The 20,280-nt window shown below is 39.4% G+C and overlaps 1 protein-coding gene and 1 non-coding gene across 2 annotated transcripts; both read right to left on the reverse strand.

Moving 5' to 3' along the window:
* Positions 1 to 1,305: 1,305 nt before the first annotated feature.
* LOC112082326 lies at positions 1,306 to 1,413 on the reverse strand. The gene has a single exon (XR_002896986.1). It is a non-coding gene; the product is annotated as a small nucleolar RNA R71 (small nucleolar RNA).
* A 4,704-nt stretch (positions 1,414 to 6,117) lies between these two features.
* On the reverse strand, positions 6,118 to 7,395 carry LOC112088506. Its single transcript, XM_024158805.1, has 3 exons — positions 6,980 to 7,395; positions 6,698 to 6,920; positions 6,118 to 6,588 (listed from the first exon to the last, which is right to left on the reverse strand). Exons 1-3 carry the CDS (start codon positions 7,393 to 7,395, stop codon positions 6,118 to 6,120), a joined length of 1,110 nt encoding a protein of 369 aa, XP_024014573.1.
* Positions 7,396 to 20,280: the final 12,885 nt, after the last annotated feature.

Below are 20,280 nucleotides of genomic sequence, written 5' to 3' on the forward strand. Positions count from 1 at the left end.
TTTGGATCGACCATCTAGCTATTGCGACTAGGTTGATTAACTCATCAAATGTGTTGTCAAATTGACTAACCCTATTTAGATGAAAAAATTCTCTTAGACGGTGTGAGTCAATCTGAAGCGTTTTGTGAAGTCATCAAACTAATTTGTCTAGACATTTAGAAAACTGAATGGGAGTTTAGTAAATTTGAGTAAATAAATTTGTGATTAATACTATGTGAGTATGTTAGTCTTGGTTTGATTTCAGGATCATATCTATAGAAAACTCTATGTTTAATTCTCTTGTAAGCTAGTCTACCATTCCTGGCAAATTCCCTAACGCCCGACAGCTTTTCCTATCGATTTGATCTTATTTTTTACTTGTTTTTAAGATTATTAATTGCTATTTTCGTCACTGTTCACAACCCCCCCAAACAAACACCCATATTTTCATCTTAGCTCAGTTCTCATCTTAAGTAAACTCGTACTGCAGTTACTTGGTCTTCAGTGGATCGAGTCCTAAGTACTATAACGTACATCTGTGCACTTGCAGAAAACTAGGGTTAAAACCTGAGCACATCAAGTTTTTAGCGCCGTTGCCGGGGACCTTTAACGTTGCCTACGAGTTTCAAGTCAGAATCAAGTTTAAGGTACGTTTTCTTGTTTATTTTCTTTTAAATTTCTTTCTAGTATTTCATAATATATATATATATATAAATAAATAAAAATAAAAATATATACATATATATATATATATATATAAATATATAAATAAAATAAGAATAATTAAAAACAAAAAATTATATATATATATATACATATAAATAATACTGAGATGGACGAGAACAATAGAAACTTGCAAGGTTTAGATAGGCTTAGAGATAACCACCACGTCCAGCAAAAAATTGATGAACACGTTCGGTTCCAAGACGCTCCTCGCTTAACTCTGAGTGATTACAGCCCTCCGTATGCTTTCTATGAGAATCGTTGTCCTATTAATTAGTCTAGAACCCATCAACGTAGACTATAAGATTAGCCCGAAGCTCATAAAATTGATCCAGCAGAACCAGTTCTATGGTGATGCATCATAGAACCCCATGGAGCAGCATCATAGAACCCCATGGAGCATCTCCAAGATTTTGAAGAAATCTGCTGCACCAAGCAATTGATCGGAGTTCCTACAGATTACTGAAAGTGCAAGATGTTTCCATTTTCACTTTGTGATGAGGCACATGCATGGTTTAAGTCCTTGACTCCTGGGTCACTCGGATCATGGAACGAATGCAAGGCTGCTTTACTTAACCATTTCTACACCACCTCTAGATCAAAATTCTTTAGAGACAAAATTTATAGGTTCCAACAAAAAAGAGGCGAACTTTTTTAAGGAGCTTGGGATCGTTATAAAGGCTACATTAGGGAATGTCCTCACCACGGTTTTACAGAGACATGCGTCTTGAACACCTTTTATGAAGGTCTCGAATGGACATCTAAGACACCTCTAAATGTAGCAAGCAATGGAAACTTCATGACAAGGACTGTCGAAGAAGCTTACGTCTTGATTAATAATCTTGCTGTGAGCAGCAGAAATAATTGTCTGGATCAAAGAAGAACATCACGTTCCACTTCCCATGGTCATAAGGAAATCAAAGAACTTAAAGCCATGGTGAAATTGTTTCTCAAAAATCAGCAGCGTTCTTTTAGTGTCTGTGAAGCAGCTAATAGAGCTGAGATTAATCATCAACTTGTAGCACAAGAGCACACCCATATGAATCTCCAGTCTGGTCCAAAATCATCCCCAACCTCTCAAGACAACAAGCTCGAGCTTATGGTGCAACCACTTCTTATGAAGCTACAAAAATTAGCAGACAATGTGGATATGAAAGTGGACAGCTTATACACTGATCTTAATGGTAAATTTGAAGCTCTTTCCAGTCATGTTGATAGCATGGACGTACAGCTATCACACACCATAGATGGTTCAAAAGGCACCAAAGTTATCGAGAGACGAATTGCTGAGGTGCATGAAAAAATCGTCCAAGACACCCGCAACCTTAAGCTTAAGTTAGACAACATGAATGATTTTCGGTACAAGTTAAAAATCATGTGTGATTACCTCAACAAGAACAATGAGGAGTCATTTGAGAATTTCACTAACCTCTCAACTCATGTCAAGATGCTCGAGAAACAAATCGGACAAATTGGAGAAAGTGTGAAGAGACAAGATGGTCATCTTCCGGAAAAAACTGTAGACAATCCAATGGGGCGTTGCAATGTCATAGACACTGATGGTGAAAAAGAGGTCACGCCTATTCCTCACAATCAGGACACTGAAGTTGAATCTCTAGAATTTCCTGAAGAGTATGATGCAATAGGCAAAGTTCCACACCAAAGGAAGCTTCATAAGATAAATGATTCAATGAAGTTTGTCTTCTCCTGCATAATTGAAGGTGTGGAATTTTTTGACTCCCTATGTGACACAGGAGCAAATGTGAATGTGATGTCTAAACCAATTTCAAACGAACTAGGGGTTTGTGATATCAAACCTCCTCACGGTTCTCTTAAGTTTGGAGATAATTCAAGCACGATTCCATATGGTTTCGTAACGGATTTGATGGTGCAAGTAGAAGGGTGTCTTGTTCCTGTTGACGTTCACAATCTTGAGATGGAAAATAACTCTCCCTGGAAATTAATATTTGGAAGATCATTCCTTGCAACAGCGGGGGTAGTTCTTGATTATCCCACCCGAAGAGTTTGTTTTTCTAAAGTCAAAAAGAGAATCTTCTATCCTGCAGTCAGTAGTGATGAAAGCTCTTACTGTATAACCATCTACAAGGAAGATAAGTTGATTTTAGACCCTGGAGATAACGAGGAAAAGTCCCAACACATTTCTATAGAAGACCCTTTAGTCGAGCCTGTGGGAGTTGCCAAATCGATAAAATCTAAGCACGAAGCGAGAAAATCTAACCGTAAATCAAAGAAATCTAAGCGCAAAACTATCTCAGGTAATGCAAGCTCGACATTGACTTCTCAAAACCTTATTGGAGACATGGAGAAAGATGGTAATGCTAAATTAGTCACCCCAGAGACACGTCCAACCCCACCTCCAAAAGCAAAACCTTCCGAGATTCCTTGGTTTATGCATATCGCGAATTACCTAGCGGCAGAGATCGAACTGCCATGATTCTTTGGCTACAACAAAAAAAAAGTTCTTGTGTGATGTTAGAAGATGCTTTTGGGATGAACCATATCTTTATAAGCAGTGTTCAGATAACTTGTTTCGAAGATGCATCTCCGAAGAAGAAGTTTCAGGCATCCTTTTTCATTGTCATGGATCTAACTATACTGGATACTTTGCTACTGATAAGACTGTAGCGAAGGTTTTACAAGCTGGTTTTTGGTGTCATACCATGTTCAAGGACACCCATAAAGACAGGGAACATCAGCAAATGACATGAGATGCCACAAAACTTCATTCAAGAAGTCAAAATTTTTGATGTTTGGGGAATCAACTTTATGGGTCATTTTCCTTTGTCATTTGGAAACAAGTACATCCTTGTTGCTGTTGACTATGTGTCTAAGTGGGTGGAAGTCATAGCTAGTCCCACAAACGATGCAAAAGTAGTAATGAAGATGTTCAAGTCAATCATATTTCCAATATTTGGTGTTCCGCGAATCTTTATCAGTGATGGTGCATGGTTCTCACTTCATCAACAAAGTATTTGAGAATCTCTTGAAGAAAAATGGAGTGACATGTAAATTAGCTACACCTTATCACGCGCAGACAAGCGGCCAAGTGGACATATCAAACAGAGAACTCAAAAGAATTTTGGAAAAGACAATAGGACCAACAAGAAAAGATTGGTCAGCAAAGCTCGATGATGCTCTTTGGAAATACAGAACTGCATTCAAAACCCCATTAGGTACTACTCATTTTCATCTTGTTTATGGTAAGGCACATGTCATCTTCCATTAGAGTTGAGATAAAGGCAGAATGGGCAATAAGAAAGAATTACGACATCCAAACAGCAGGTGCAAAACGTTTAATTCAGTTAAATGAGTTAGACGAGATTTGCCATAACGCCTATGAGAATTTTAAAATCTATAAGGAGAAGAAGAAGGCGTATCATGACAGAAAAATAGTTCCTAGGACGTTCTCACCTAATGACCAGGTTCTACTTTATAACTCACGTCCAAAGATGTTTCCCGGGAAGCTTAAATCATGATGGTCTGGACCTTTCAAAATCAAAGAAGTTTTACCCTATGGTGCTGTGGTTCTATGGAACCGTCAAGGAGGCCATTTCACTTTCAATGGACAACGTCTTAAGCCATATCTTGCAGACATTAAAGAAGAAAAGGAAGATCCGATCTCCTTAGCAGATGCGCCTCACGCCTAAAAGACGACCAAGTCAAGCTAACGACTTAAAACAAGCGCTTAGTCAAACCACTCGGTATTTTACTTATTTCCCTTTGACCTTTATTTTCTATTTTGTTGCTTTGTTTTTTGTTTTATTTAATTTTAGGTTTTTACAAAGAAGAACGAATAAAAAACGCGCAGAGATCATAAAATCGGAGAAGGAGTCATCACCGCGACCACGTAGAGACCAGCCGCGGGACATTCCCCTTAACCAAGGCCAAGAGGTTTAGACCAGCGGTCATTTCTTTTGCACCTGCGGTACCATTGGTTTTACAAACGACACTCTTCGGCAAGATAAGTACACTTAAAACATTTCAATTTTATATTTCCCTTTACCATCCTTTCTTAGACTTTATCACACTTAGGACAGAGCGAAATAGGTCTAGGGGAGGATGTTCATCTGTTACTAAACAAATTTGATTTGTTTTGGACGTAAAAATTTTTTTCAAAAAGTTTTCAAACGAGGGATGATTTGCACCTGCGGTAACATTGGTTTTCAAAAAGTTTTTGAAATAATACTATGATGATTTAGACCAGTGAGCTTCTATGCTATTCCGTCGTTTATAACTATTTTGTGATTTAAGACTTAACTAGACGGTAGCTAGAATACTTGCACTACAAACTTCCACCAGAAGATTTTTATTCATGGAGATTCTTTCAGAACAGGATATACTAGCTCATCTTATTTGGACTTAACATTGACTTAAATTTCTCATTGAACCATTAGATCAGGGAAACAAATCATACATTCGGGACTCCTTTATCCTTTTACCACTCTTTTTTGATCATGAATGGCTAGTTCATCTTTAGCTAGTTTCCCACCTAACCTAGCCTCTTTCAAACCACATGCATTCTTCTTTTACATTGTCCTATATGCAGATATGTGCAAAAACATCGGAGAGAAAGAGGATCGATGCGGTTTTCAGTAACTGAAGACGGAGACCTGCGATTTCACCGGAATGATTCAACAAAGGAGAACACTTGGTTTCCTTAAAAAAATTGAAAAAATTGGTATATTTTCGTCCCTTAGACTATCTCTCTTAATAAAATGTTGTTTCCCCTTCCGAAACAAAAATAAAAAAAAATCCAAAAAAATTAAAAAAAAAAAGGAAAAGAAAAGAAAAGAAAAAATATGGAGGGAAAAGAAATATAAACCTTATATAGTCTAAGATGATCAAATTTTATCCCCGAGACGAGCCTTGGTTCGATCATATAAACCTTTTTTCTGATTCCGAAAAAGATCTAAGTCTCGGGGAAGTAGCTGTTTACAACCAAGGAGGAAGGACTATACAACAACATCTGGCAAGGAGAAGTGACTGAAAACTGCAGACATCAACTGGTCCACTCTCTCATGCGGTTGTGCATAATATCTTGCATCCTCTAGATCTTTAGGTAACCCGAAATACTTTAACTCCACCACTTAAATAGCCCTTAATACCAAACGCCGTCTACCCTAATTGATGTATTTGATGAGAATTCACTATGCACTTAATGTCTTTGGTGGGAACTCGCAAAAACTCAGAAGACCGTAAATTTGACCACAACCTGCAGACCACATATTGCAACATCAATCCAAATCGAACCGCCATGTACTTCTCCGCAGACATTCGCAGCTTACCAGATTATTTTACTCGTTGGTATGTCGTGCCAACGTTGTTCAAGGCGAAATACATGACTTTGTAGCAATAGATGCCACGGTCGGTGTTGAATGACGTCTTCTCCTGATCTTAAGGATGCATAAGAATCTGGTTATATCCGGAAAACGTATATATGAAGGAGAGGAGTTTGTTCCCGGTGGTTGCTTCAACGAGTCGGTCAATGTGTGGTAAGGGAAAACTATCTTTGGGATATGCTTTGTTGAGGTCAGTGAAGTCCACACAGATTCTCCACTTGCCGTTTTTCTTTTTAACGACTACCGGGTTAGCCAGCCAATCCGGGTATTTGACTTTAGTGATTGATCCAGCTTTGAGTAATCGTTCGACCTCGTCGTTGCCAGCCTGTGCTTTTTCTGGTCCGAGCTTCCGGCGCTTCTGCTTGATAGATTTGTAAGTTGGGTCAATGTTGAGCTCGTGACAGGCGATCTGTGGATCAATTCCAGGCATATCCTCAACTGATTGTGCGAAGGTGGAAGTGTGCTGTTTCAAGAAGTGAACGAGACTTTCACGGATCTTTGGATCGAGCTTGGCGCCGATCTCGACCTGTCGTTCGGTGCGCAAATCGTCAATGTAGACTTGTGTGATGACCTTTTTTTTTTGGTTTTGACTTCTGGATGATGAGGTTGGTTGTGGTACTTTGAGAGCAGATTACGCAAGCATGGTTGCCCGATCGGAGTTTGCATTCGTTGATGTAGCACGACCAAGCTATGGCTTGGATACCTTTTAGGATGTATATGCCGTCGGGGGTCGGAAACTTGAGGTACTGGTGATAGGTTGAGGCGACGGCTTTCATCGCGTGGAGCGAAAGCGTTCCCAAGATAGCATTGTAGATTGCTGGTTTGTCGAGGATGAGGAATTGAATAATCTTTACAACTCTGGAGAGGTAGATTAGGTTTTCACAGTGCCGACTGTCATGAAAAGTTCACCGTCAAACCTGGTGAGTGGTGTGATGAAAGGTTCGATTTTATCAGATGGGATGTCGAGCTGGTCGAGTGCTTCTTTGAATATTATGTTGAACGAGCTGCCGGTATCAATAAGTATTCGGCTAACCTCAACATCGTCCAGAAGGAGTTCGACGACTAGAGCGTCGTTCTGCGGCATGTGTAGTCCGACCGTGTCGGCTTTAGTGAATACTAAGGGCGTTCCTTTCGCGGTAGCGTTCAGAAATTTAGGTGCGGTGGCGGCTTTTTGGCTGTACTCCTTGATTGCCCGAACTGAGTAACTGCAGGCTTTGATGGCTTCCATGATCATGTTAACGCGCTTTCTAGCTTTAGGGGCATGGTTCTCTAGTGCTGGTTCGTCGCGGTTGCACTTTTGTTGCTCGGGTTGGATGGGTGGATTTGGTAACATCGGTGGAGGAGGTGGTAATGCCGGCACGTCCTTTGCTGGGGCTTGGCCATCGAACTGTGTATTATTAGGTCGGGGTGATCTGCTTCTCTGTGCGGTTGAACGACGGAGGTCGTCAAGTGAGATTTTTCCCTTTTCGGTATTGCGCGAGCATGTATTCTCTCAAATGCCTGCAATCTTTGGTGCTGTGTCCTTTACAATTGTGGAATTTGCAGAACAATATCTCGTCTTGGTCCTTGTTACTACGAATCCATTTGTTGTTATATTGCTTGCTCGGCTGTCGGATGGTGTTGGTGTAGAACCTCTTACGGTTCTCGTATCCTCTTTTGTAACCTGATTTGGGTTCGTAAGTGTCAGCTTTAGGTCGTTTAGGATGTTTTGTTGTGTAGCTTTAGTCGTGGGCTGTTTCCTCCTCCTCTTCTGCTATGTAAGTATTAGCTCGATGCAATGCATCCTCAAGAGTTTGGGATGGGTTATGTTTGATCACGCTTGGAAACTCGTTTTTATCCGGGCTCTCTTCTACAGACATAGGAGAGCGGCTTTGTCGCTCATTTTACAATGGGCGACCTCTGTTTTAAAGCGGTGGATAAAGTCGTGCATGCTCTCGTTTTCACCCTGAGCTATTTGCCAAAGTTCAGAGTTTTTGGTATTCTGTCCGATGAAAATAGAGAAGTGTTTGACGAACACCGTGGTTAGCTCCTTGTAATTGTTTATAGAGTTTGCCTCAACTCGGGAGAACCAATCGAGAGCTGTTCCACCGAGGCTTTTAACAAACAGTGGGCATTGGACCGCATCCTTTTCTTCAGCGGACCAGAACTGGTATCGGTTCATGCAGATTCCGAACGAGGTCAGGAATTGATGCGGGTCAGTATTGCCTTCATAAGTCTTGATCTTGAGTTTTTCCAAGTGCCAAACAGGCGTGCTTGCGATGCGTGGGGTGAAAGGCGTCTTCTGTGTCTCTTGGATAACATGATCGATCTCCCGAGCCACGCTCGTTGCTCGATGGATTTTTGACGTAATTTGGCGAAGTTATGCCTTCATTGCCTTGATCTTGGCGTCGCGAGTAGTATCTGTCAGAGCTGGAGGTGGTACGTTTGCTGACCCAAGAGCGGTGGATCGTAATGTCCGAGTAGGCTCGCCTTAAGTGTTGAGGTCGTCGATGATATTGCGTGCTCGCAACAGAGTATGGGTTTGACTGAGTTCGGCGATCTGTGCCGCCATCTGACTGAAACGTTCCTCACTTCTCTTGTTGATGGCCTCGAATTGTGCAGTAAAGGCTTGGAGGAGAAGCTCGGCATCAAGGGCTCCGGTCATGGATTTCGTTGGAGGCGTTTGCCTATTTCCTGTCCCGGCGTTAATGTCAGTGCTGGTACCGTCAGGGGTTCCCCCTGTTTTGTCTGCGGGAGTTCGGTTATCACCGTGCTCCTGTCCAAGGAGACGCTCATCCCCATTTTGGGTATCGACGGGATATGTCATTGTCGATCTAACTTTTCTTTACTCCGATCTAAAATTGTGTTTTTCTGTTAAGGCCCCTACCTTGCGCCAGTTGTTGATATATGATATCACACAAAGGGGCAAAACAGTAATTAAGATCAGAAATTTGGTTTTTATTAATGTCAGATATAACTGAGTTTGTTTACGAGAATGATAAACGAACTAAGACTTAGGAAACTAAGAAGCTAGCAATATCCTGAGTTCTCGGTCGCTAAGTCTCTTGGGATTTTCTTGTGTCTTTTGGTGTCGATTCTTCTTCCTTTATATATGTGTCTTAAGTCGGCGTATATCGAGGTTTCTCCTCGATATGGGACCGAGAGAACTTTCCTTTTCTCTCGAGAATTTCCAATTTCGTTCAGAAACTTTCCTTTTTCGGCCGAACTTAGGAAATTTCCTGATTCTTTTGAGAAATCTCCAACGACTCACATTCGTGGGCCAAGTTCGGCTCAGGAGTTTGTTTGGCCCAGTTTTTGCGGTACAATTCCTTCGTTAACCGGTCTTAATTCGTGCTGACCTCGGTTTGTATCGGAGAAAACCAGGGGTTCGGTTTTCACCTCCAACAGCAGTGGTACTAGCAGACTTAATATGATAGATATCCTGTCATTAGGACAGACTTATTATCCATTTAGGGTAGACTTACTGTGATTTAATGTACACTTACTATCCTTTAGGATAGACTTGCTGTTCAATATGCAGACTTATCGTCATTTACGGCATACTTACTGTCCACTAGGGTAGAGTGACTCTCCAATATGGTAGACTAACTATCATTTACTATCCATTACTGTACACTTAGTTTTCTTTATGGTTGACTTAGTATCCATTAGGGTAGACTTAGTATCGATTTTTAGTTATGGGTGACTTATGTAGTAGTTACAGCACATATATTACTTTCTGGCAAAGTAGACATGTGTATCCTGAATTGGCAGACTTTCATTTCATTTAAATAGATTCCCTTGATAATTTTGTGAGATTTATTATCTGAATTTTCTTGTTTTTGAAAATTATGGATGGTTATGCAGAAACAGACATAAAATGGTGTGACTATGCAATATGCAGTGTGTTGTGAGAACTGCAAAATCTGTTGCGATAAAGTTGTCCCTACATGAGACAGATGAACTGATCGATATCCGAGGAAGTGGCCAAAGCTGATGCAAAAATGACAAAACCTAATTCAGGTTATACTTTTCAAAATCCTAAGACCGGGAAAAATGCAAGAAAATGGTCATGGCTTTGGATGCACTTGTAGGTGCCCTAGCTGCTGACACACCCCTGGTGAAGTGAAAAAAAAAAAAAAAAACCGGAGGCCCCTACCCAATCATCTCATTTTTTGGAAATTCAGCAGTGAATCACTTAAAAGATGGTGTAATTCAATCTCTTAGAGTATATGACCTGTTTCATATATGTAGATCTATATAAAATGAGACAATTGATAGATAGAATTCAAGAAGAAGAGTAAGTCAGTTTATTCCCTTATATTTACGTTTCAATATTGACTTCAGTTCATTCTACTAATGCCTTTTTAATTTTTGCCCAATTCTAAGGTAGAAATCTTATTGGATCTTTCGTAACAGGGTAAACCTTCTACAAAACATTGATGACTTCAAAGGAGCAGTGGCCAAAGAATGATTTGAAGTATGGATGGCTGGTTGAATGCGTAAGCCTTAAACTCATCTTGAATTTTATTTTCTAGTAGATAAAATAGTAGATGTATTATATATGCTTATTGTGAGGCTTTTAGGTTGACTTATCGTATTTTGTGGTAAATTTACTGTGTTTCTTGGTAGACGTATTATGAGGCTTACGTCGTAGACTTATTTGGCTACGGGTAGACCTATTGTGTTACTTGGTCGGACTTATTAAGTTACGTGGTAAACGTATTGTAAGGCTTTGGGTTGACTTCTTATGTTAGGTATACCTATTGTACAGTATGATGTGTTGATGGTAGACATATTTTATAACTTATTCTACCATGTATGATTTGGTAGACATATTTTTATGGATTCATTTTAAAACTGATTTACTTATTTTCCAGCACATGTCATCTTTTGCAAGTTTGCTGAGGAAAAGATCTCTGCGGGACCTACCTTTCTTTAGTAGTATGATTGCTTTCCTCGACCAATGCTGAGTTAGTTCTTGGTATCACGAATACAAGCAATTTGCCATCAATCCGAAGAACTCTATGTTCCACTTATCATATGTTGAGGTGATGAACGGCGCATACCCGTATTATGCAGTTACAAACAAAAGATGGCTGCATGACATTGATCATCTATACTTGTGCACTACATTAACGCTTGGCATTGGATAGCTCTTCATGTTAACATGGTCAGCCAACACATTGATATTTGTGCTTGCATCATAAGCACATATGTGACAAGTATATAATTGACAAGGTGAGGCCGTATGCAAAGATGATTCCGTATATGCTTAGATATGTTGCTTAGATATGTTGCTTAGATATGTTGCTCCTCCTGCAACCAAAAAGGACATCCTTCTGAAGCAGTACACAATTTATAAGGAGATCCAATGTTCCACAGAATATATAGAGCGGTGATTACAGTGTGTATACATGTAAGTTTATTAAGTGTCTTGATATAGGGTATTCGTTTGAAAGGCTAAGCAAAGAGCATATGAGAATGAAGCTTGCATTAAAGATTTTCGACAAGGTCCCCGAGACTTACTCGAGGTAACCAGTCTGACCGTTTGTTGCTATACAATGACTCACAGCCATAGAGAACTCTGTGCTGGCTGGCTTTTGCCTAACTAGTATTTTTTGTTGAAAGATCAAAGTAAGGATTATTGCCAACCAATATTCTTTTGGTGCAAACTTATGATTGTCTGTACTTCTAGTCCTATTTTTTTTGTAAAGGCCTAACTGCCAAAACCATTGATCTCTATAATACATGGATGACATTTTTCTGTTTTGTAGTCTTATTACCTTTTCTCAGGGTTTGTAAACTAAATTTTTTCAAAATATTTTCTTATTTAAACGCAGACTTATCATGATACATAAGAGCAGACTTATTATAATTCATAAGCGCAGACTTATTATGATTTGTAAGTGAAGAATTATTGAGAAACTTATACGTAGGCTTAGTTTATATACTTATTCTGTGAACCTATTCAGCTACCAAAGAAGATTTATGCGCAGTCATAAACTTAATATAGACTTTTGCGCAGACTTATATTGGTTACGGATCTTGAAATGCTGCACAATGGATGATGCCTCTCAGTAGAAAATCATGTAATAAAATGCTTCTCCGGGTTAGCTTATAATTTGGAGGTAAATCAATTTTTAGGGTTTCGTTCTTTGTTCTTCAGCTTATGTATTCCGATCCGACGAAATTGAAGACAACTTCGAGCTGCCAATGAAATATAAACTTTCCAGTTAGTGTGATTGAGTTTCTGTTTAAAGTTGTAGTTGTATTTTGGTTTTAATTCTCTTTTATTTTTTTGTTTGTCCTCGTGATTTGCTTTGGGTGGATGAAATTTTGATATTGTTACAGTAAAATTTCCCCACAGTTACAACCAAAGTTCAACCTCCCGAGCTAATTACATTGGATGTGCTCGAGCGGATGCTGATTTTGGAATTCTGGTTCGTTGTTTCTGTGGCCGTGCTCCAATCCTTGAAGAATCTACCGCTGTATCAAGGCTAGGAAGAAAGTATTACACATGCCCAATGATTTTGGGGGAGATAAGATCGAGTAGTGTCTGTGTTAGTTATTACAAAACTTTAAAACCTTTATGAAATTGATTGGGTCCCAAATTGATTCATCAATATTCAAAATTATGTGTAGGAGATTGAGGAACACATATGGAAATAGTGGGATGATGCCATTACAGAGAAACTAACAATCGTAAGAATAAGACTTAAAGAGTACAGCAAGAGGATGCAAAGCCTTAACCAGATTGAACTTCTCCAAGCTTCTGATCCTAGTACGGAGACTCGTATGCATACAATGTGGATGACAATGGAGAGCAATGATGATACCATTGGAGAAATCAAGGAATTCTTCGTCGAGAGTCAAGGAGTAGCTGCTAGGTTAAAAGAATTATTTGCCAACCGAGGTTCAGATGTTGTGTTTCTTGCGTTTTTAGTTGTGTTAGTTGCAATTTCATATCTCTTTAAGTAGAAGAGATGAGCCCTTTAAGATTTTATGAACCTATCTTATTGTCTAAGTATGTCTTTCTTTATGTTGAAGAACCTTTCTGATTTTCTCATAGTTATGTAAGGATCTTTTTGGCATTAGCTATTCTAATAGGACCCATCTTATTATGTTGTAATTTAAGTTTTTCTTTTATCACATTGTCTTGTAAGGATATTCTTACAAAGTTAAGAAATGGCTGTGAAGGTATTCAGCTTTCAAAGAATAGTTTATATTTTATCATAGACTTACTATATACTTATGCGCAGACTTATCTGGTACTTAAGAGCAGTCATTTTGTTCTTATACTTAACCGCAGGCTTATGTAGTTATGCGCATACTTATGTTAAAATGTGATAACACCGGATATGGATCATATTAATGTCTTAAGAAGGTATTTTAACTCTTTTTTCAATAGTATTTAAAGTGTTTTCAATGTTTTAGAGTTTTAAAAGACTTTTCAGAAAACTTGGACTAAAGATGTGCAATTTGAAATAATTGAGCAATTTTGGATAAATGATGACTGTCAAAATTATGGCAGGCGATGAAGACCTTTTCACCGTCTGATCACCCCCAAAATCTGAGACAACACAGGAGATACAACCATCTTTCTAATACAATTGGTTTGGAGACAAGGCGATGTTTAGATGTTCGGATATTCTCGATGCACTAAAGACAGAAAATGCAGTTTCGAAGGAGAGCATGAGCCGTGACTGCGGCTAAGCCATGTTTCCCCGTGGGTACAGCTACCACGACCGTGGCAAGACAACACGAACTCTGGATACGACCCAGACCATATTTCAGATTCGAGTTAAAGAAAAATTGCCTTTAAATGATATTCTGCTGGAAGAAAACATCTATGCAGTGGATACGGTTCCTGCCACTGCTGATGCAGCACCACCACGATAACTTATGCGACGGTCGGACTCTTTTAACACCCCATGGTGTAGGCACATAGCCAATTAACTAGCAGCAGATGTTGAACCTTGAACCTCGGGGTTGCTCGTCTTTTGCAAGCCGGTTGGTCCGGAGTTTTAAATTTATAAAACCCTAATGTCTGAAAGCGCACAGATGTACGTTGTAGGACTTAGGGTGTCGATCCACAAGGAAGATGTCTAATCTGCAAGGAAACACCAAACTGGGAGAGCAAAGTCATAAACTCATGGGGGGGGGGGGTTTGGAACTTTTATTATGATTTCCATGTATTTGTAGTTTCAAGGCTCTTTTCAGGAAACTTAGAGAAAATGATGGTAAAATGGAAGAAATTCATTTTTTCAGCTCAGAGTCAGACGGTCGGAAGTTTGGTAACAAATAAAAGCCTTCCCACCGTCTGATCCAACTCAAATTTGGAGACAATAAAGAGGAGACAACCAGATTTCTATAGCACTTTACATCACAAAGATCCAACAGTGCAATGAAAAGATACATGGAGAACAAGTTGACCCAGTTCACCAGTCCCGGAAGACTCACCCGCGGGAAACACATGTTTTACCTGCCCTGGAAGACTCTCACCCCCGGTGGACCTTAGGACGAGCCACAAGGCCCAACATCAAAGCCCACTTTGCCATTTATCTTCATAGAATCCCTAAATGGGACTTGGAAGACCTTAGGATCTATAAATACATTGTTTAGCAGTCCTAAACGGGTGTGTGCTCCTGTAATGAGATTTTGAGCCACCAAACTCTGTTTTTCTAGGGTAAGGCGATGGAGATGGGGATTATTCCCCAAATCCATTGTTCTTTCTCCTTTTTATCTTATTAACTTTTCTGTTTCATTCTTTTGCATTCTTCTATGTCTTTCATATTCATTGCATCATGTAGATTAGTCCCAGATAGTCAAGTTGTTTGAAGATATCGACAAGCATATATATCGATTAGGATTTCTATTGTTCTAGACCATATTCTGGATCTCATCTCTTCTAAGTTGTTCATAAAGCATGATAGTAGATTCATGACCTATTCTCTGAGCCTAGGATCGATCAGAGCCACGAGAGTATTGTATCAGATCATCCGTAACTAGCTTCAGAAGAACATAGTTGCTATAGGAGTCGAAAGCTACCTATTGAGAAGATGTGAGCAGACGAATTCAATGTCTAATGCATGATCTTAAGTTTAGCATGAGAGCGAGAGTTAATTGCTAGATCTAAGAGATAAGTTGATTAAGGTGACGCGAGTTGGTTAATCATACATATGTCTATTCTAGTTCCATGCAGATTCCCAGAAACAGATGAAGATAAATCGTCCGGAAGCTAATTGGAAATGCCATTATACTTCGATTAGAGTAAACCGGAGAAGTCTAAATCACACATAAGAGTCTTTTGATTGAGTCGATATGCTTTAGATGTTCTTTTAACAATTCATCATGCATTGCATTCCTTGTGAATATTAGATTAGGTTTAGTTTAGGATCTTAACCAAAAACTCCAAAACTTTTATTGGTTTATGACTTTGCTTACTTCCCAGTTTGTTGTTTCTCGCAGATTAGACATCCTCATTGTGGATCGACACCCCAAGTCCTACAACGTACATCTGTGCACTAGCAGACACTAGGGTTTTATAAATTTAAAACTTTTGGAGGACCAACGGGCATGTTAAAAAACTAACCTAGGCACGCAAGCCCATCAAGTTTTTGGCGCCGTTGCAGGGGAAGATTTTAGTCTCTGGAGTTCTATACCTGGGAGGTTGAAGCCGCAGAAAACTATATATATGTCGAATTTCTGCCAAAGCAACATAGGAAGTAAACCAAATTCATAAACACCCTAACTTTTTCTTTTTCTGCTTATTCTTTCTTCTGTTTGCCCTAGTTTCAGAAACCTTTGAAGCATGGATCATCCAAGGAGAAACCCTAACTCTGAGCGAAGGTCCTGCGACCTGTGTGAAGGTCCTGTGACCTGTGTGAAGCTCCTGCGACCTGTGTGAAGCTCCCTGCACATGTGAATCACCACCCAGGGGTGATTTTGATCATCATCTTTGGAACCCTAATCCAAACCACCACCATGGAGACTCGCGACCTCCACATCATCGAGATGAGCCCTATTCGCCACACTTGGTGAATCGTCGACCGTGTCATCCTCTTCCTCATCAGATTCTGCACCAAAACGCTGAGGCTGATTGATTTAGGCTCCAACTAAATCGATTAGGAGCTATGCTGAATCGATACCTTGATTTTCAAGTTGTTACAAAAGCTACCCTGTACAAGAAGATCGATGACCTCACTCACCATGTGAAATTGCTGGAAGATCTGCACTGTCAAGATATTTCCGCCTTAAAAAGGAAGATAGATCCTTTGAGGAATAGTAGCCAAGACAGAAGTATGATATCCTTCAAGGATCCATCGATGCCAAGGCTGCTAAGCTAGAGATCAAGGAGGCCAATGAAATCGCTTCATGGCACAGAGGAAGGACAGATGGTGAACTTCAAGAGATTGAATTTCGCCTAAGCAAGCTTGAGCACAAGAGCATGGAAATTAGTTCTGACATCAAGCATCTCTAAGTGCCAAAGAGACGCAAACCTTGTTGTGATGAAGATCTTTGAGAATCATAAGAAGAATTCTTGTTCATGGCCAGCAAAAAGAAGGAGAATCAACCAATTCTGATGCTGGAGATCCTACAATGGACACCCAGAATAACCCTGAAGACATTCTGGAAGAGCAAGAAGGAGAAGCAGCTGAGCAACCCTCGGGACGTGGAAACGAGGATGTCGACCGCGGCCAGGCCCATCCTCACCGCGGCCGCGAGAGCTTCACCCGAGGCAGGAAGAGACTTGGCCGCGGGTGCGACGTCTCCATCCGAAGGAAATCTCGATCCCTCCCTGAGCTCACATCACAAAGACTCTGCAGACCTAGAAGAGCATGAATCTTACATCCCATGCATGAAGATCACAGAAGAAGAACCAGATGTCATAGATGTGGAGGATGAATCACCTAAGAGGATTGAAATGCCATACATAGATTCGATCATCAAGTTCGAATCTGCCAAGTTCTATTGTGATTCTTATTCTGCATTTGAGACACCAGATCATCCACAGGAAAGACCAGTTCGAACTCTGCACAAAGTTCAAGACAAAGGTCAATTTCTTATCTCTTGTGACATTAGAGGTGAAAGATTTCTCAATATTCTTTGTGATTCTGGAGCTTGCATTAACATGATGTCCAAAACAACTGCCTTGAGACTTGGCATTAAGCACATCTCAAGTACCAAGACAAAGATTAGCTTAACAGATGATTCAAGTGCAACACCAAGAGGGATAGCCCGAGACATTCCCCTAAGGATTGGAGATTGCATTGCACCTGTCGATCTTTACATAGTGAAGACCAAAGATGACTCCTATCCAGTTATTCTTGGATGGCCTTTCTTAGCAACTGCTGGAGCCATCATGGATTGGCCCAACAAGAGAGTTTCTTTTGCCAATATCGACAAGGACATCTTCTATGAAGCTACACCACTTAAGAGCAAAAGAGGAAAGCATAAAGCCCATGCATTTGAACCAGAAAAACTCTGGAGTGATGAAGAATCTGCAAGACAGAACAGGAGGATTTCGAAAAGGACTTGTCTTAGGACAAGATCCTATTTGAACTAAGTCTTTTTCTTTGCAAAGTCTAGCTAAGGACTATAAACCAAAGCCCTTAATGGGAGGCAACCCATTTTAGGTACTTATTTGTTTTTGTTTAGCTTTTTTTTCTATTAAAGTTTTTTTTTCTTTTATTTCAGACATGCCTTAGTATGCCACAAAAAAAAAAGAGAAGAAAAAGAGCTGACCGCAGCCAAAGGAGGTTCAGCCGCGGCCAGCAAGCTTTTCACCGCGACCGTGACGCTTTCAACCGCGGCCAGCACCAGTCGGCCACCCTTGGCCACTTTCACCACCATCTTGATCAAATCTGTTTTGGATCCTTAGCATCCAAGTTTGATCAAGCATCACCACTCCACACCATCCAAAATCCACCATTCAACACCTCATCACCACCACAACCACGTCACAATCCATCACCAACACCAGGTGAGTTCTCTCTTCCTTAATCTTTTTAAAATTTTCACATACTCTATTTCTCATCCTTGCCTGATTTATTTCACACTAGGGACAGTGTGATTTAAGTCTGGGGGATGATTTCATCCCTTTCTAACCACATTTTCTTACAAAGGCTCATGTAAGAACCTTTGCATTCTGCATTTTCTTTAAAAATTTTAATTTTTTTCCGATTTTTAAAAAACTTTTCAAAAGTCTTTTGAGTTTCAAAAAGTGTTATCAAAGGTCAAATACACTTTGAGGGAATAATGACAAAATCGATGATGTAAGAACCTTTGCATTCTGCATTTTCTTTAAAAAATTTCAATTTTTTCTGATTTTCTTAAAACTTTTCAAAAGTTTTTGATGTTTCAAAAAGTGTTTTCAAAGGTCAAATACACTTTGAGGGAATAATGACAAAATCGATGATGTTAACCAACCTGTTTGCTTCTGTACCAATCACTCATGAAAGCTCTTTCAAGGTTTAGTACTAAACTAGGCGGTAGCTAGAGTAATTACACTACGAAATCCCACCAAAGGAATTATATTCATGAAGATCTTTTCTGACAGGATATACTAGCTCATTCTACTTGGCCTTAATCTTGATATCTAATTTTCTCATCAATGGTTTTAAAAAGGCATCATGATATACATCTAGGACATCTTTACCTTATTGTTACCACTCTTTGTTGTCCTAGATAACCAGTTCATCTTTAGCTGGTACCACACCCTTAACCAAACCTTTATGTTCTAACCTCCTGTATTCTTTTTAGTCTAATTTGATAGATATGTGCAAAAACGCCAGAGAGGGAGGAACTACATAGTTTTCAGTCACTCAAGAGAAAGATTGAAAGAGACCAAAAGGGAGTGTGCCAGAAATCGTATGATGCCTCAGAAAAGCTCAGTCTTAAAGATAAATTTTGTGCTCCCTAAGACTCCAAGTCAAAAGGCAGTTTCCCCTTTCCAAAAAAACAAAAAAACAAAAAAAAAATGAAAAAAGAGAAAAAGAAAGAAAGGAAAGGAAACTAAGAGCCTAAAAGAGTCTTATAAGCCAAAATCATTTGCCAAGGCAATAGGTATTCACTTAAGGAGTTATGGATTCACAACCTGGACAAAAATCTAAGTCTGAGGGAACTATAAGGAGAACCTGAAGAAAGGAGATCAGAAATCTTAAAGCAAGAAAAATGTGATTGATACTGTGGGGGCATTTACAATTCCATCCTCTCTTGCTGATTTGCATAATGTCATGTCTCTCCAGAAAAAGGTAACCCTAAACACATCAAGCCTTACCATTAAAAATCCTTTTGATACCTAACCTTGAATACCCTGTTTAATATCCTTTTGATGAGAATCACTGAAACCTTTAATGAATGTTAAGAGCTAGTTGACTGGAAGTTAGTTCTAAGTGTGTGGATTTTCGCATGACGGATTAATGGACTAGTTATATTTGTATTTTGGTGAGAATTTTCTAGACTTGATCTGATTGATGCATTGTCCATAATTAAGGTCTAGAATATGGTTGCTGATATTTTTGAGTTCCCTCTCATTTCTGTTGAATGATATTTTTCCAGCTTTGATCTTGTTTTGTTTGAGGACAAACAAAGTCTTAAGTCTGGGGGAGTTGATAACACCAGACTTAAGACCCAATTTTGACCACTTTTCACCATTGATTTCAAATGCTTTTTCAAAGTTTTTACTTAATTTAGGAACTTTTATTATGATTTCCATGTATTTGTAGTTTCGAGGCTCTTTTCAAGAAACTTAGGGAAAATGTTGGAAAAAATGGAAGAAATCCATTTTTTCAGCTCAGAGTCAGACTATAGGAAGTTTGGTAACAAATGGAGGCCTTCCCACCGTCTGATCCAGCTCAAATTTGGAGACAATTAAGAGGATACAACCATATTTCCATAGCACTTTACATCACAAAGATCCAACGGTGCAATCAAAAGATACATGGAGAACAAGTTGACCCAGTTCACCAGTCCCGGAAGACTCTCACCCACAGGAAACACATGTTTTACCTGTCCTGGAAGACTCTCATCCCCGGTGTGTATATTCACTCTAATTTCACAAATTATACGTAATTTGATTTATAGTAATTTAACAAGTTTTTTAAATAATAATAATTCAATAAATACTTAATTAAATATTTGAAGAAACTTTTATTAAAAAACTAAATTTTGAAATTCGAAATATTTTAACAAATATAGTAACAAGTAAATCAAAATGCACCTATAACTCACAGAC

Source organism: Eutrema salsugineum, unplaced genomic scaffold, assembly GCF_000478725.1.
Source record: "Eutrema salsugineum unplaced genomic scaffold, Eutsalg1_0 scaffold_8, whole genome shotgun sequence".
In the NCBI taxonomy this organism is placed as follows: Eukaryota; Viridiplantae; Streptophyta; class Magnoliopsida; order Brassicales; family Brassicaceae; genus Eutrema; species Eutrema salsugineum.